This window comes from Bubalus kerabau, chromosome 4 (genome assembly GCF_029407905.1).
Source record: "Bubalus kerabau isolate K-KA32 ecotype Philippines breed swamp buffalo chromosome 4, PCC_UOA_SB_1v2, whole genome shotgun sequence".
Taxonomy (NCBI): domain Eukaryota; kingdom Metazoa; phylum Chordata; class Mammalia; order Artiodactyla; family Bovidae; genus Bubalus; species Bubalus kerabau.
The window spans coordinates 178,386,090-178,403,230 of record NC_073627.1 but is presented as its reverse complement, the minus strand read 5'-3'; the positions used below and the strand labels follow the sequence as shown (position 1 = coordinate 178,403,230).

Here is a 17,141-nt window from a genome sequence, read left to right as displayed (position 1 = left end):
CCTCTTCGCTCTCATTAGGTACCACCAGCCTTCTCTCCAAGGGAGTCATGCCTCTCAGGGCTGCTCCCACTCTAGTGCAGTTTTCCTTCGTTTATACAGTGTGGATCTTGGTATCTGGCTTTCTTTTACCTTTCATTCTTCTGTGAGATTCCTCCGCGCTGTTTTGTGTGGTTTCGGCACACTCATTCGCAAGGGCGCTCCCCTGTGTTTCTAGACCTCCGTTCTCCTGCTGCACAGTCTCCAGCATGGGGCCATGAAGGACGTGCTGCTGTCTTCCACATGCCCTGGGGTGAACTTCCGTGTGCATTGTGTTGGGTGTCTACTGCTGCTGCTGCTAAGTCCCTTCAGTCGTGTCCGACTCTGTGCGGTCTACTAGGGGCGGGCTTATTCAGCTTTACAGATGCTTCAGTAGGTACTTCCTGATTTTCCCAACATTGCTGAGCCAGTGATCTCTCTTGCAGGTAGCTCAGCCAGAAGAGTTTTCCATTGTTCCACGTCCTTGTGGATATGAACATACACTTAGTGTCTCTTGTCCTTTTTATTTTGATCGTAGCATCCTGCAGTACATCCTGTTGCAATTTTAGTTGACGTGGTCCTGATGACTAATGACATGGAGTTTCATGTGCTTATTGCCTTTTGAATATCCTCTTTTTGACCTGCCTGGTCATATCATCATATCAGTTGCCTACTTCCCCTTTTGGTCATTTTTTGGGGGTGGGGGACACATATCACATTTATTAAACAGTTTAGTGAGAACTTTGCGAAGAAAAATGTAAATCGTGATAATTGCATCTCCTCTGGTTTAAAGAGACTCAGAAAGGAGTGGCAGACTCAGGCAGTATGAACTGACTTTGACTAGCCCAGCATCCAGCCAGCGTAGGAGTTATTTATGGACTATAAATACAGTCTGTGATTGGGTACAGGTAATGCAAATATATTTTCTAACTCAGGCTTGTCTTTCCACTCTTTGAATGGTATCTTTTGATGGATATGTTTTAATCTTAATATACCCCTATTAATCAATGTGTTTTTTCCCCCTTTATGGTGAGCTGTGTTAAGAAATCTTTACCTACTCCAATCTCATAATGATGCCCCTCTCTGTTTTCTTCTAAAAGGTGCTTTAGAGATGCTAATATTGTATTATTTTTCACATTTAGACCTGTAATCCCTCTGTTAATGAAACTGGGGTATAGAAGAGATTGTGTCAAGAAGAGATTTTGAGGTTGCTGTTTTAATATCAATATTCAATGGATCCAGCAACAATTATTGAATTCTTTCCCTGGAATTTTAAAGCTGTACTTATTTCAAAAGGACCGTTTTCTTTGTGAGCTCAAGAGGAACACAACAGTTTGTATTCGTGAGAGACAGTGTGTGCCTACGCTATGTCAGGAGCTTTGCATCCATTATCTTATCTGATCTTTAAGACAGTCCCGCAAGTGATGTATTATTCTTCCATTCTGTAGTTGAGAAAACTGAAGCTTAGGAAGGACAAGCGATTAGCTGAAGGTTAAGTAATGAGCAGCAGAGCTGGGATTCCATACCCCATCTTTTCTGACTCCAGAGCCACATCTAGCTCTTTCTTCAAGCTTCATGGTGACAGCATTCATTAGAACCGTGGAAGGTGAGTGACCAGTGAGATTGGGACATTAAGCGATAAGCAACTGGGCTCTTCTAGTAACCAAGAGGAGTATTTTTACCTGGAACGTTTATGAAACACAGTTATTCTTTGCCCTCAGTAATAATAATGGTTAATGGTCAATCATAGCGCCCTTTCACTGCAAACCTCCCAGGAGTTTTGTGTGTCTGATTCTCGTTCTGAAGATTAAATGTAAGGTAGGTATTACCTTTCCCGTTTGACAGATAAATAAACTGAGGATCAAAGAGGTGAAGTGAGTTATCCAAGGTCAAATATCCACAGCAAAATAGTGGTAGAGCAGGCCCAGCATTTCCTCGGCTGAGCCCCCTCCCTGCCCGGATCGTTGACCTCGAGGGCCACCTCTGTACTTCAGGATGTAGCCCCTTAGCCCTGACTGGCCGCTTCTACCATCCCTGCCTTTCGGTCTGTGTCTGCTTTTCTGCCTGCCCACTGCCCAGGAAGAGGAAGTCGCTCTTGCAGCTCTCCACCTGGGAGCTTCCTGCTACTCTAGCCTCTCTGTCAGCCCTAAGGAGGCTTCTGGATCCTTCCTTCACTTGCCTTCAGCACAGCCATGCCCCAAAGCAGAAAGCCAAATTTGAAAATGTTACCTGTCACCTCTTTCCAGACACAAAACTGTAACTGCCAAAGCTGTTTCGTAATCCTCCCCAGTTAAACTTCTGACAATCTGATTTTAAAGACTGTCAGATTTTTGCATTGCTGATCTTCCTCTCCTGCCTTCTGCCCTCAGCTTCTGCCCTCCCCCCAAAAGACCTATTGCCTTCACGGCACAACACCAAATCAGAAAACATCTACATCGTGGGGACAGACCCCAGGATTCTCTTCGGGTCTTTTTCCCACTGCTGTGAACTGTTCCAGGAATCTCTGACATCATGTGAAAAACTGAGAGGAAGAAGAAGAAACTATTAAGTCAGAGATAGGAGCTCAGAGAGGGGAATGATTAAAACTAAATAAGAATGTGGGGAGAATGGACACTGAGTGGGTCTGATGGCCAGTTCCAGTTCTCGCTGGCATGTCCATAAACTGAGGCTTCTTTCAGTAGAGCTCCATGATGGGTATATTCATCTGTGGTCAACACTGTTACTGCAACACACACACAGAGTATACACAGCGCACCCCCAAAACAGTGCGTCATCAGAGACCTAAGGACAACTGTTTGTCTTCCTAGTCTCTGCTCTGTAAAGTACACCGTTTGTAGAGTCTCACAGAATTACTCAGACACCCATTACAGTGTCACAGAAATACCAAGGAAGAAGCACAGGGCATAAATAATGATTCAGAATTCCAATTTCATTATTTAAAAAAAAAACTCTCCCTTTTAAACAAACACTTCCGGTAGGCAAAGGAGACTTCTGGATTCTAGTTTTCTCTTTGAGCCTAGAGCTGTTCTCCCCTTTCTCCTTGGCACTTGATTTGTATGATCGTCCCTAAAATGCCACTGGCCTGGCACTGCATTCCTGTCTTGGGCAAAACCTCCAATTAAAATCAGCAGGAAGTTTGCTAGAATTAGGAATTCCAGCCTGGGCTCCCCACCCGGGTGGTTCTGAGAGGGAGGCGTGCGCCTTTGAAAGTACTGATGGGAAGACCAGGGTGGCAGAGCCTCTGCCCTCCAAATGCAGAGGGAGTCCAGCTGTGCTGCCGGGAGGCCTGTCAGTTCCTGGGCAAACCCTGGCTGAGGCCAAGACCTAGTCTGCAGGGGAGCAGCGGGGGCGTCTCCGTGGACCACCGTCCAGCTCCTCCTCCGGCCTGGGTTTGAGAGGGGAGGAACACTACAGCAGGGAGTGGAGGGCACACTGGGGTTTGGATGGAGACATCCTGAGCTCTGATCTTCTGTGTCCATGCTGTGTGACCGTGGGCACATTGCTGTCCGCTCTGGTCCTCTGAGCCCTCTCTTTCAGTGGAAATCACGAGGCAGTCCTATCTCCTGGGGCTAATGTGAGGATAAACGCTGGCTGCCATGATAGAGAAAGCACTTGGAAAACATCAACCCTCCACCTCACCAGACCTCAAGACTCAGGTCTAAACATGAGGGTGATGGGCTGGATATTTCCAGGGCTGCTTCTTCTCGAAGGTTCTCTGCCTCTGTGGTCAAAGCTGCTTCGTGTGTTGCCTCTGTGGGTGCCTGCCTACCAGGCCCCAGGGGGTTCCAGCTTTAGGAATGAAAATGCAAGTTCCTGCCCTCCTTCCTTTCTTTTCATCAACACTCCCCCTAACCCCCACTCCATCAGAACGAACTGGGGTCCTATCCAGCAGAAAGATGCTGAATTGGACGTATTGAAGTTCAGCTTTGGCTGAAAAGGGAAGATGCTTTGGATCTCCAGGGACAGAGAAAAGCACCTTAAAATTTGGTGCTCACTGTCACACATGGACTACCTTGTGGTGGGAACTGTGCCAACCCCCACCCCCCGGAGCTGGCCTATTAAACTGCTCCTGCATTGCAAGGGTTGAGGCGAGCTGTCGCCAGCCAGCCTGGAAAATGGTATTTATAGATCACGGTCCCTCCTACCCCTGGTCCCCAGTCTTTCCCTGAGCACTTGTTGGTGAGCTCCCATTATCTGAGAATGGAGGAGAGGGATGACTGGCAGGTCCAGGGGAAGCAAGGAATGTGCTAATAGGCCCTTCACACGTTCAAAGTTTCAGTATTTTCCCATTATTTCCATTTACATCTCTTCTTATGGCATGCTTCCTTCTTTTGGCCGGCTGTAATTTTATACTGTGGTTCGTCGGAAAGTGCGCCCGTGCTGGAGTCAGAGAGCTTGGTCTGGAATGTGGAATAAGTTTGTGATGTCAGACAAGTCTGCCTGCTTCTCGGGGCTTCGCTCTCTGTGCTGCCAATGGTTATCCACGCTGCTCTGGGAGAACTCCAGCACGGAGCCTGGTGTACAGTGAGTGCTTGGTGGTTGAGCCGCTCACTGACTCCCTGGGCTGGCTTTAAGCATGCCTGCCATCCAGCCTGGCAGGATTTCTGAGGATCAGTGACCACTCCCCAGAGCAGTAGCTAGAGGTGGAGAAGGTGCAGAAGATTGCTCTGATGGCAGTGGAGTCATTATGAGAAGCTGCTTGTGCTAAAAGGACAGGGGTGCAAAAAACTGGGATGAGCTTGTTTTTTTCTGGTTTCGCTCATCTCTTCAAAATGAAGGACTGGAATCTAAGGAAAGTTCACTGACATTGGGAATTGGGACTTAACAGTAACATTTCTACCCAGTCTGACCACTCTCTCTGCCTTCCTTCAGAAAAGAATTGTTTGCAAGCAGATGGCCCATCAGGGGTCTACATTCCCTGATTCTGGGAGTTACAGTACTGCAAGGCGTGGCTGAGTTGCTTCATTCGCATTCCACCTACTCTGATTATGGGGCTTCCCTGGTGGCTAAAGAATCTGCCCGCAATGCGGGAGACCTAGGTTCGATCCCTGGGTGGGGAAGATCCCCTGGAGAAGGGAATGGCAACCACTCCAGTATTCTTGCCTGCAGAATCCCACGGACAGAGGAGCCTGGCGGACTTACAGTCCATGACACGACGGAGCCACTGCCACTTCCACTCTGCCTTCACTCCGTCACTTCTGTCCCCTCTCCCGCCCCTCCTCCTTAACTCTGGGTTGGCCCCTGCTCCCGCACCTCCTCCAGCACCCAGGATTCTCGGGGCCCCACCTCTCTCCTCCCTACTGTCTTCCTCCCGCCGGGTGCTCCCTGCCCCCTCCCGGGCGCCCGCCTCCTTCACGGTCCTCCTCTGGACCCTTAATGCCTTCTTTGATCCGGCCCACAACCTCACGATTATGCAGGTGCCAGGCAGCTCTCGGCTGCGCCTCAGAGGGCCTCTGTCCCCGGTGCCTCCCGCTCGACAGGGCTGGAATCCTAATCGGCCCCTCGCCCCTCCGCCGGTGGCCGCCTCCCCGGGGGCCTCCATCTGCCCCCTCCCTCCCGCCCCCAGGGTGCTGAGAGCCCAGCCACAAGGAGGCATTGATTCAAGGAGAGGGGGGTGGGAGTCCTGACAAAGGGTCCCAATGATGAGACACGAGAAAGGGGGCGCTCTCCGGGCTTATAGAATGCCTTGCAGATGGGAGCAGAGGAGCTCTCAATGGGGTACTGTCCTGTCGCCTGGAGAGGGAGTGACGGGGCTAAGTGTGGGTCCTTTGAAAGGGGTGTTTTGAAATGACGCTCTGGTCAGATAGAACCACGCAATCGGAGACGTGTGGCGGGCCCCTGTGGCTCACAGCACTCTCCGATGACTCAGACCCCATATTCAGTCAATGCTCTGGCTCCGGAGGTGGGAGCCACGCGGCTCATTATCATTCCAGCTCCGTTTCCTGAAGGCTGGGCCCTCTGCTGTTCTCCAGGCTGTAATAGGATTGGTCCACGCGAAGCAGAGACCGCTGAGGCCTGGAGCTGTGTGGGTGGAAGGGATTGAAAACTAATACTGCAGCTTGGGAGACAGAAGCAGAGTTTGTTGTTGTTTAATGAAAAATAAGAAAAAATATTAATTTTGGTCTGTTCATTCATTCAGTGTTCGTCCGCTCATTCATTCAGCAAACATTTCTGGGCTCCATGCTCAGAGAAGGAGGGCTCCCCTCTCTCATGCCTTAGATCCTGGAGGGGAAACTGACCAAAAAACCAGGGGCTGCAATACAGCGTTCAGAATATCCTGAGGGAGGTTTCATTGCCACAGCCAGGATCATTCCATGGGCTTAAAGGCAGAGCCCTTTCAAGGAGCGCTCTAATTATGCCTCCACTTTCTCTCAGCTGATAAGCTCGGTAGCATTCTGGGAAGCCAAGTTTCAACAGTATCCATTTCCAAACGTCCCAGTAACCAAATGGTTTCCCTCCACCCCAGAGAGATAGGGAAATCCTGAAAGCGTCTCAGTAGCTTCAAAAGAAGAGCTTATTCTCTGGGATAAGAATACTTATTATTACCTTTTTAATCATTGGTCTATGCCTGGCTCTGTGCTAAATGCTTTAAAGACATCATCTCATTCAGTCCTCTCCCTCACCGCCTAAGATAGGCTTTATTATTCTCCTTGCATATGGACACTGCGTCTCAGAGACATGAAGTGACTTGTTCCTTGCAGAGCCTCGAACTAAGTTCGGCCTGGGCCAGTGCACGAGCCGTTCAGGATTAGGCTGCACTGCTTGTCTCCTGGTTCTTGGCTTGGCGATTGTGGCTGGGCAGAGGAAGCGAGAGAACAGGGGCATCACTACCACGTCCTACCAGAAACGCAGTACAATGCAGAAGGGCTTCTGTCTCCAGTTTTCTAAAATGGGCATCCCTGGCCGTCCAGTGGATAAGACTCCAGGCTCCCAGTGCAAGGGGCATGGGTTCGATCCCTGGTTGGGGAACTAAGATCCTGCGTGCCACACAGCATGGCCTCAAGTCAAATGCGGGATCAGGAGCTACTGCTACCACCGTCGTCCTCACCACCAACAATACTGCGGCACGCGACAGCCCTGAAAAACGCTTCCTTCACTCTTTGGAAAAAAAAAAAAAAAAAAAGCCTTGGCTATGAGCCAGAAGGTTCCTCTACCCACTCGCTGTATTATTTGCCTCCAAGCTTCTCTTGCCATGTCTAGAAAATGGAGCTGAGAGTCCCTTGGCAGGAATAACAAGAGCCTAACTTTTATGGAGCCCCTAATACCTACCGAGTTAGGGGCTAAGACTTCACATAAAAATTCATGCCAGCCTTACCACAGCCCAGCGTGGGAGGAGTGATTAGGGAGGTGAGGGAAACCGCCAGCATTCCCCAGGCTCAGGAGTGGAGGAGCCAGGACTCAAAGCGATCTCAGACTGACCTCAAGTCGCAAGCTATTTTGGGGGTGTTGTTGTGAAGCTCAAGTGAGAAATGGGAGGGTAAAAAGTGCTAGACACATGTAAGGAATTATTCTTACTGTGGAATACGGCCAAGAGGGGACTTGCACACAAATGAGGAAAGATGAGAGGCCGCTAAGCTGACTGTCTTACATCTTTTTTTTTTTTTTTTTTTAACTTATTCTTCTGTTGCTTCTTATCTGATTGAGTATCTGTCTTCATTGGAATGTTCCAGAGGCTGGAATCTGGGACAGGCTCAGGTTCGTTTATAAAAGTGTTGAGGGGCTGTGGAGAGGGGGACCTAGACATTCATACTGTGATGGAAATTTCACTGAACTGAAATTTTGGAGAAAAATGGGGAGAATAGCATCTTTCTTATATGTTTTGAAACTGCAATGTTAGGATCACGTGAGATCATCAATATGGAAGCACTGCCATGAGCTCCGGAGTAATATAAGATAGAATTTGTTTTTTGCTGAAGTTTTTGGATGTTATGGGAGGAATCTTTGAAGAGGGTTGAAACATCAGGTGTAGGTTAAAAGAAATAACCCCTCAATTCATCTTTACTGCTGACTTTCTACAATCTGTTGTCATTCAGCAGGGTTTTTGAGTTTATACACTTTAATTTTCTGAATCAAATGCCTTTGAGATGAATGAATAATAGATTTAGAAAGCTGGGAGGACCTCAAAGAACACTTTTACTCCAACCCTTTCCTTTTTACACATGAGGACACCTAACATTAGAAGGGGAAGTACAAGGTCATATAGCTGGTCTGCGACATTACCCAGAGCTACACTGTCACTCCCAGCAATGACATTCAGTGCCCTTCCTGTGAGAACTGCCCTACCCTGTCCTTTCATTCTCTGGGCAGCCCCAGTTTGCATGAGCAGCTGGAGAACCACAAGCCCACCCATGATGGCTAACATTCTCCATCTCCCCTCTGTCCCCCAGGACAATTCAGCAGTGGCTTGCAAGGGTCCAGTCACTTCTCTACTGCAATGAGAACGGGTTCTGGGGCACCTTCCTGGAGAGCCAGAGGAGCTGCGTGTGCCACGGCAGCACCACGCTGTGCCAGCGCCCCATCCCCTGCATCATCGGCGGGAACAACAGCTGCGCCATGTGCAGCCTGGCCAACATCTCTCTCTGCGGCTCCTGCAACAAGGGCTACAAGCTGTACCGAGGCCGCTGCGAACCGCAGAACGTGGACTCGGAGCGCAGCGAGCAGTTCATCAGCTTCGAGACCGACCTGGACTTCCAGGACCTAGAGCTCAAGTACCTGCTGCAGAAGATGGACTCGCGCCTCTACGTCCACACCACCTTCATCAGCAACGAGATCCGCCTCGACACCTTCTTTGACCCCCGGTGGCGCAAGCGCCTGTCCCTCACTCTCAAGAGCAACAAGAACCGCATGGACTTTATCCACATGGTGATCGGCATGTCCATGCGCATCTGCCAGATGCGCAACAGCAGCCTGGACCCTATGTTCTTCGTCTACGTCAACCCCTTCAGCGGGAGCCACTCTGAGGGCTGGAACATGCCCTTCGGCGAGTTCGGCTACCCGCGCTGGGAGAAGATCCGCCTCCAGAACAGCCAGTGCTACAACTGGACTCTGCTGCTGGGCAACCGGTGGAAAACGTTTTTCGAGACGGTCCATATCTACCTACGCAGTCGGACTCGGCTCCCTACCCTCCTGCGCAATGAGACTGGCCAGGGCCCCGTGGACCTGTCCGACCCCTCCAAGAGGCAGTTCTACATCAAGATCTCGGATGTGCAGGTGTTCGGGTACAGCCTGAGGTTCAACGCCGACCTCCTGCGCAGCGCAGTGCAGCAGGTCAACCAGTCTTACACGCAGGGCGGCCAGTTCTACTCCTCTTCGTCTGTCATGCTCCTCCTGTTGGATATTCGGGACCGAATCAATCGCCTGGCCCCCCCTGTGGCCCCGGGGAAACCCCAGCTGGACTTGTTCTCCTGTATGCTGAAACACCGCCTGAAACTGACCAACAGCGAGATCATCAGGGTGAACCACGCCCTGGATCTCTACAACACCGAGATTCTCAAACAGTCGGATCAGATGACAGCCAAGCTCTGTTAACCCGGGCTCCTGGCCGCGGGCGTTCCCTTTTGTTGTACAAACAGAACAGAACCAAGCAAAGCAAAACAAACACACATTTGTAAAGTGTAATTACTATTCAAAAGAAAGGAGGAAAAGTCTTCATTTGTTGGAAACGAAAAAACGTTCTAGCAACTGTATAAAACCGTGGGGGCATGTTTGTTATTTCTATACTCTGTCGTGAAGAAGGGTCTCAGTCTTGGGAGGAGCTCGGAGGGAGGTGCTGCTCAGGCCTCAGGTGCTGTATTGAGTGGGGGGGGATGGGAGAGAGCATATGCAACGAATTGTAAAGATCTCTGCTGTGCAGGTGCTACGATTAAACACGAAAGAGAAAGCTATCTGTAATGTACAACCGACACTGCCATTTTTCCTTGTGGGAGGAAATGGACATAGATAAAGAAGATATTTCTTCGGTTCTGATTTCTTCCCTCTTTATGCCTAATTCCTTGTGGTTCTTTTGACTCGTCTGCACATGAGGGTGGAGATATAGTACCAGCACTGACTCACCCAGATAGCTCCTCTCACACTAAGTAAACCGAAACTCACTGAAGCTGAGCAACAGGGGACCCCGGGACACTGGGGGAGAGGCATTCACATAATCACAGCGTGGTAAAGCCATCAAGAAACCTTTGAGATCAGCCTGTTGATCTCCTGGATTGTGTTTGGGAACTAGCCTCAGAGAGGAATGGCGAGCCCATGGCTACATGTGGTTACTGGCCAAACATCGAGGTGAACCTGCCTCCTGACCCCGTCGGCCTTGCTCCTTCTAACATCTCGCTGGCCGCGGTGGTGGCTACTCGTCTAGCTGAGCTGCCAAGGGATGGAGTAGCTTTCAGTCTCAGGTTGTTTTGCTAGCCCTTTTTTTCTTTTAACGAAGAAACCCGTTTCAACTACTGTCTCCAAAAAAAAAAAATGATGTCAGATACCCTGGAAGCACTCTGCATATTTTACTTTGATTTAAAGTCAACACCCAACATAAAATAGGGTGGGTTTTAAAATTGCATTGGTCTGCCAGGCCGACTTCCCCAAGTAGGTATCTAAAACATGATCCTTTAACTCAGAACACACACACACACACACACACACACAATGCACTAACACTGCCACTTCTTGGGCATCTCTGAAAACTGAGAAGCCTTGTCTGGGACTTGGGGTTTAAATTGAAAGGAGCGCTGTTAGGAAGAGAACTCATTTCAAAGCATATCTGTAGAGGATTGGGGCAGAAAGCATGTCTTAGCCTTCAGGAACTCTGCATTTATCTTCTTGCTACGGTAGTACTTGCTAGAGATGCTTCGAGCACCTGAGTCTTCATTTCCAAATTGGCAGAGAAATAGGATCACATACGTCAGGGTTGGGAGAGAAAATAGGACTCCTCTGGTCTCGGTGTCTGCCCAGTGCCAATCTTGTCTTTGGGACATCACCCCTGTTTGCTGACCGGCCCATTCCTGGGACAGGAAACCCATGTAGTTCTGTCTTCCACATTCCTTGGAGTCCTGTTTTACTGAAGGGGATCAGTAGTGCTCATGCCAGCTTATTTTATTAAACAGATCTAATTATTAGATGGTTCTTCTACACATTCACCAGCATCTGTGTACCTTCCACTCACTGGTTCCAGTTCTAGAATGTACATTTCTCATGTCAGTGCTTTCGTAGATAAAATACAGAAACTATCTCAGGGCTCACCAGAGTCTGTAACACTTTGACTCAAAGAAAACACTTACCCCACTCCCGCCTGTATAGTTTAAGATGAAAGGAGGAGGCTTCAGTGCATACAACACATAAGACCTATCTAGTTTAAGTATGTGTGTGGAGGGGGGAAGTTATATCCTTTTTTTTTCCCATAGTGAAATTCCAAATTTAATGTTCCAGTTTTTAGTATGAATTAGCATGTATTCTGATACCAATTTAACAATTTGTGCTTCACACCATCATAGTTGTTTGGCCCTCAGATTTTGAGCAGATTCGGTATTCATTTAGGTTGGAAATCATTCATGCAAAAGTCACATAGCAGCTATTCATCAAGCAAAAGATTTTATAGCAGTTCAGTAAACCATCAAACATCTCAACAGCCCACACCCTCTACACATGGAGCCATGACCACTGGGCCACAGGGAAGTCCCTCTTCAACACTTGGGAGATGAATGGGGCATGCCAGAAAAATATCTGTAAGGAAATGGGTTATGCTTTTTGTGCCCCTCATACATTAATGAGAAAGACATATGAACCAATAAAAAATAAATAATTACAGTACACCATGATGAGTGCTGTTGTGGGGTCAGACATGCAGAGAACAGCCCGGAAGAAGTTATGAACTCAGTTCATGCAGTTGGTACAGCCTTTAGATGGACATGCTCATCCTGAGTGTTGAAAATGAAAAGGACTTGGGCAAATAACAAGAAGGCTCTTCCCCAGACTTCACCACCCATGTGTGTGTGTGTGTATGTGTGTGTAGGAAAGTTTTCTTCTCTTTACCTTGACAGTATTAGTGAATAATTACATCATATCATATTACAAAGAGAATAAACAATGTCTAATGATTGGAAAGGACAGGGAAATCAGATAAATTTTCAAGGACAGAGAGATTCAGACATCAAAATATTTGTTCAAAGGTGAAAGGAAAATACTTTTATAAAAGAATACAAAGTTCTGGGGATTTTCAGGTACCTTCTGCTTGGGTCCAACTCTTTGAGCTAACAAGGTCCCTCCAGCTATTGGGGAAGAGAAGCCTGAAGCCTTCAAGTGAGATTTTAATTCAATTAGCATCTTACCAGTTTGATGCAACAACCAAGGACCTATGGTGTCTGATTAATATGCTGATGCTAAGGCAAAAGAGTGAACAAAATGCCCCGTTGGATAAGCCTGACAGCAAAGCGTGGCATTGCCATGGAAACCACAGAAGGCCATTAATTAGCTATCAGATAAAATCATTGGAAAATTCTGGACCCTGGCATATCTGCCCCCTTCAAAGAGGAGGGCAATAAGAGGTCACACTAACAGCAAGGCTCCCTTCATTGATTGAAATCATAATTGCACAGAGACTACATGTCATAAGTGGAAGAAAGATTAGGAAGTAGAACAAGTTGACACAATAGAAGGAAAGAGGCTTGGGGATTATCCATCACCACAAATATATTTTTAAATGTAGCATAACTTGTTGGGTTGTCTATGTTGATAAAATCATCTCAATGACAAACACTTTCTCCTATTCTCCATTCTTTTTGGAAAGAAAGTGAAAAGAATAATATGGATCCACTAGATGGTGATAAATGATTGAGGGAAGCTGTCATAGAGCCAAAGCGTGAGAAATGATGAACCCCTAAAATAATAGATGAAGATTGTAGAACTTTCAAGTTAATAGGGAGACATTTTTTTTTAATTAAAAATAAGGCAGACAGGAGAAATAAAAGATTCATTAAAATATCAATAGCTAGATACATAAACATAATAACCATACATACTACACAAATAACCACAATAAATGTACTTGGACAAAACTGATCAGTAAAAAGAGGTGGTCAGACTACAAGTTACAAATGTAAAAGTAACGGTAGAAAAGTTTGAAAGAAAAAGATGCATAAAGGTATCCGAGACAGGTATTAACTAAAAGGAAGCTGACTTAGTACCATTAATAGCGTTCAAAATAGACTTCAAGGCAAATCCAATAGGATTAAAGATGGTCACCACAGCAGGGAAAGTGGAGAGAAGTGCGGACACATGGAGCTATGGGCGCTTTGGGCTAAAGAGGTCGTTAAAGGTGTGCAAAATTTCAACCTTCAGAGATGAAGTTATACTCAAAGTTATTCGGCAAAATTTGCACACTGATCATGATCATAGTTCCCTTTTCACTATCTCAGGGTAAAAGATTATCCAGTCCAACCTCCTAGCCAAGACAGAAGCAACCCCATGATACTGAAAAGAATCAACCGTAATAAGAGGGAACTGAACTTCATATGCAAATAGTCTCTCTCTTCTATGTCACCAAAATTGTCTCTAATGGGCATTTTTCCAGTTGAAGATCAATGCAAATCTTTGGTTGGTTATAATGAGTTCAGACTGAGCAGAGCGCCCTCTCTGCCTGAGAACAGGGTAATACCAGTGGGTCTAGCTGCACCAAGCCAAGAACCTAGACGGAAGATGTTGCCTGAATGAACTCTCCTTTCTCAATATCCCTGTCTCTTTAAATCATGATCAGAGACTGAAATGACAAGTGTAAGGTCATTCCTCACTTCAGTGTTGCATCTATTGGTACGCATTCTGCACGAGGCAGGCAGCATATTCTCTGACTACTTGGGTCTGGAACCCTCTTTCCTCTCAACAACACACAGATCAAGAGGCATTCGGGGAATGGAAGGGGACCGTTTTGATCCCATGGGGAGAAAATCACCTCTGAGGGGAATTACAGATCTTTTTGAGAAATGCGAAAGCTCTGGATTCTTTCCAAATAAAAAAGTACCTTCACATACACTTTTGAATATTTCACAGATCCCTTAATAATCTTTCTTGAACATTCTGAAATACTACAAACCTTCAGTAAGTGCCTCTAATCTAGTCTAAACCCTGTATTTTATGAAGTTTAAAACTGCACCTTTCAGCGATGAGGAGTTGTACTCAAAGTCATCCTGAAAGCCTTGAACACTGGGCACGCATCTAGCTCCCTTTTCCGTCTCAAGCGTAGTTTGGCCTAGGACCCCATGTCAAGCCAGTGTGGCGGGTACAGCTGAATCCTGTCCCCAGCCAAGGAAGTTTCTAACATACAGGTAGACACCTTAATGGAAATGACAGTTTCGGTCACGTTAATAAAACCCAACATACATACCGTGGACTATATAGACCATGGAATTCCCCAGGCCAGAATACTGGAAGGGGTAGCCTTTCCCTTCTCCAGAGGATCTTCCCAATCCAGGGATCAAACCCAGGTCTCCGGCATTGCAGGCGGATTCTTCACCAGTGGAGCCACCAGGGAAGCCCATACTAAACACTAAATGTATTAAATAGATACACTGTGTGTAAGCACTAAAGAAAGAGGTCTCTAAACCAGAAAGTCATGAGCTTGGCGAGAGATGAGCAGGCATGCACTGGTGAGTATTACATCATCAGTGGAGAAAGAGTCCGGTTCCCTGAACCTGGTACAATTGCACATGAAATTGAAAGGAAACTGTCCTCCTCGATTCAGTCTGTTCCAGCGATACCACAGATGGGGTGGCTCAGACAACAAACATTTATTTCTTACATTTCTGGAGGCTGGGGTTTCCAAGCTCAATGCCCCTGCAGATTCAAGTGTCTGGTGAGGATCTGTTTCCTGGTTCATAAAGCACTGGCTCCCCTCTTGTCTTCACAAGGCAGTAAAGGCAAGAGAGCTGTCTGGGTCTCCTGAAGGGAAGGGAAGTGAAGTGAAGTGAAGTTGCTCAGTCGTGTCCGACTCTTTGCAACCCCGTGGACTGCAGCCCACCAGGCTCCTCCGTCCATGGGATTCTCCAGGCAAGAATACTGGAGTGGGTTGCCATTTCCTCTTATGAGGGGACAAATCCCATTAATGAGGGTTCCACCCTCATTACCTAACCCCGCCCCCCCGTCCCACCTCCTAATACCATCACCCTGGGGGTTAGGATTTCAACATGTTAATTTCAAAAGAACACAAACATTTTAAAGTATTAAATCAGTTACCAAAAACAAAAAAAACTTCTCCATCAAATAGCTTGGAATAGACACATGAGCTTCACAAGTTACAAATTTACTTTCTCTCATTTGAGTATCTGACCTCTGCTCCCAAACTTGTTTGGTAGGTGTTCACCAAAACCGCACTGGCTGCTCCCCAGGAATGAAGAAGGAGCCTGTCCTCATTCAAGATGTCATAGTCGCAATGAAATTTCTACATGGAGCCCCTTGTGCCGGGAAGAAAATGGCTTTGATACAATTTTTAAATGAAAGCTGCAGAGCTGCTTGATAAGGGCAAGCAGGGCTCCAGAAGCTGCAGGTCCACATTTTCCTACTCATGTCACCATGGATGGCGAATGATCCGTGTCAGCCTTAACCGGGCATGGAAGATTGGTCTGATTCTGCCACAGGCTTGCACCAGTGAGGAAATTGTCATGTTCTTACAAATTAGAGGGTGATTATAAACCCTGCCAAGGGATCAATAATTATATGGTATTAATTGCAGGATATGTAATTATAAATTAATAATAACATCACGTAGCATTTTGTTGGTGTGCAAAAGGATGCCGTGCTTAAAACCTAGACCCAGGAGCTGGGTTTTCCTGAATTATTAGACACCTCGGATTAGAGCTCGGATCCCCCCAATTTCCAGGTGAGTGGTTTAACTGTTACAGTCAACATTATTCCTGACATGAGAAAATCACTGGCAACATAGGCTGTAGCTAAGAGTACAGCCTGGAGACAGGAGAAAATAATTAGAGCTCATCCACTTAACTACCTACGCTGCTTCACTGAGATATTTAACCTCTGTGTGCTTCAGTTTCTTCCTCTGTAAAAATGCAGTTCTCAATAGGTTCTCTCTAACTTCATGGTTGTTATAAGAATTATGTATGTTTAAGGGCCTAGAACAGTGACTGGCATATAGGAAGCCTATAAGTTCGTTAAATAAGTGACATATATAAAAATATACTTTAGATAGATAGATATGTATGCAAAGTAATATTCTTAATAATAGTAGCTAATATCAATGGGGCTCATTTTACAGGTCAAACACTACAGTAAGAACTTGATGCAGGTTACTCATTTAACTTCACTGCAACCCGTTGAGGTGGGTCTAATTATCACTTCAGGTTACACATGATGAAATGGAGTCTTAGAAAGATGAAAAAACTTGCCTATGGCAAGCTAGGGTTGGAATGATGATGTGTCAGTCTCGAAAAAACAGGTCTCTTAACTATGCTACAGTTTCCCCCAAGAAGTGAAAGTAAATGGCTTTGCAAAGTTATTTGTAAGAATAATCCAGACCTTAAAAGGCATCTGACAGCACTATTTGATTACAGAACCATTCAATCCCTCCGTGAGCCAGAGTCAAGGGCACCCAGATAGCTTTAAATGTACTGACTCCTGGAATCATAGAGCCTCAGCAGGGACCTAGGAGAAATGTGTGTCTGGGGCGGATTTTCCATCCCAAAGAGCAGGATCTGTCACACAGCCCAGATGCATCTCATCCTCCTGCACAAACTCCTCAGGGAAGCCTTTTGGCTCTAGGTAGGCCCACCACCTTTCTGGGCCAAGTGCTATGGATTTATGCATTGCTTTTCTCTGGGAAAGAGCAGGGCTGAGGGAGTGAAATATGCAGGCGGGGGAGCAGGAGACGAAAACCATAGTCCAAACCTAGGATACAAAGAGGAGGCCTTTGATCTCCAGCTGGGTCAGTTCCTACATTTCAACATGGTCTGAATCAGTCTGACCCAAGACCCCTGAAATCAACCCATGGCCCATCCCCCCAAGGGGCTGGAAGGGATCTTTTGGATTTTTGGGGAGAATGGAGAATGACTTCTATAGATGGTGCGATTCTGTAAAGACATCTTCCTTATTCCTCGTTCAGCTTCCTGTGTCACTCCACTTTCTCAAACTATTTGTAC

At 46.8% G+C, this 17,141-nt stretch overlaps 1 protein-coding gene across 1 annotated transcript in view; it reads left to right on the top strand.

Annotated features, from left to right (window-relative positions):
* The window catches only part of BRINP1 (BMP/retinoic acid inducible neural specific 1), a 143,121-nt gene extending 133,220 nt beyond the window's left edge, over positions 1-9,901 (top strand). Inside the window, exon 7 of the mRNA XM_055579477.1 lies at positions 8,403-9,901. Coding sequence (XP_055435452.1) covers positions 8,403-9,543 — 1,141 coding nt within the window. The 3' untranslated portion in view covers positions 9,544-9,901. The remainder of the gene's footprint in view (positions 1-8,402) is intronic.
* Positions 9,902-17,141: the final 7,240 nt, after the last annotated feature.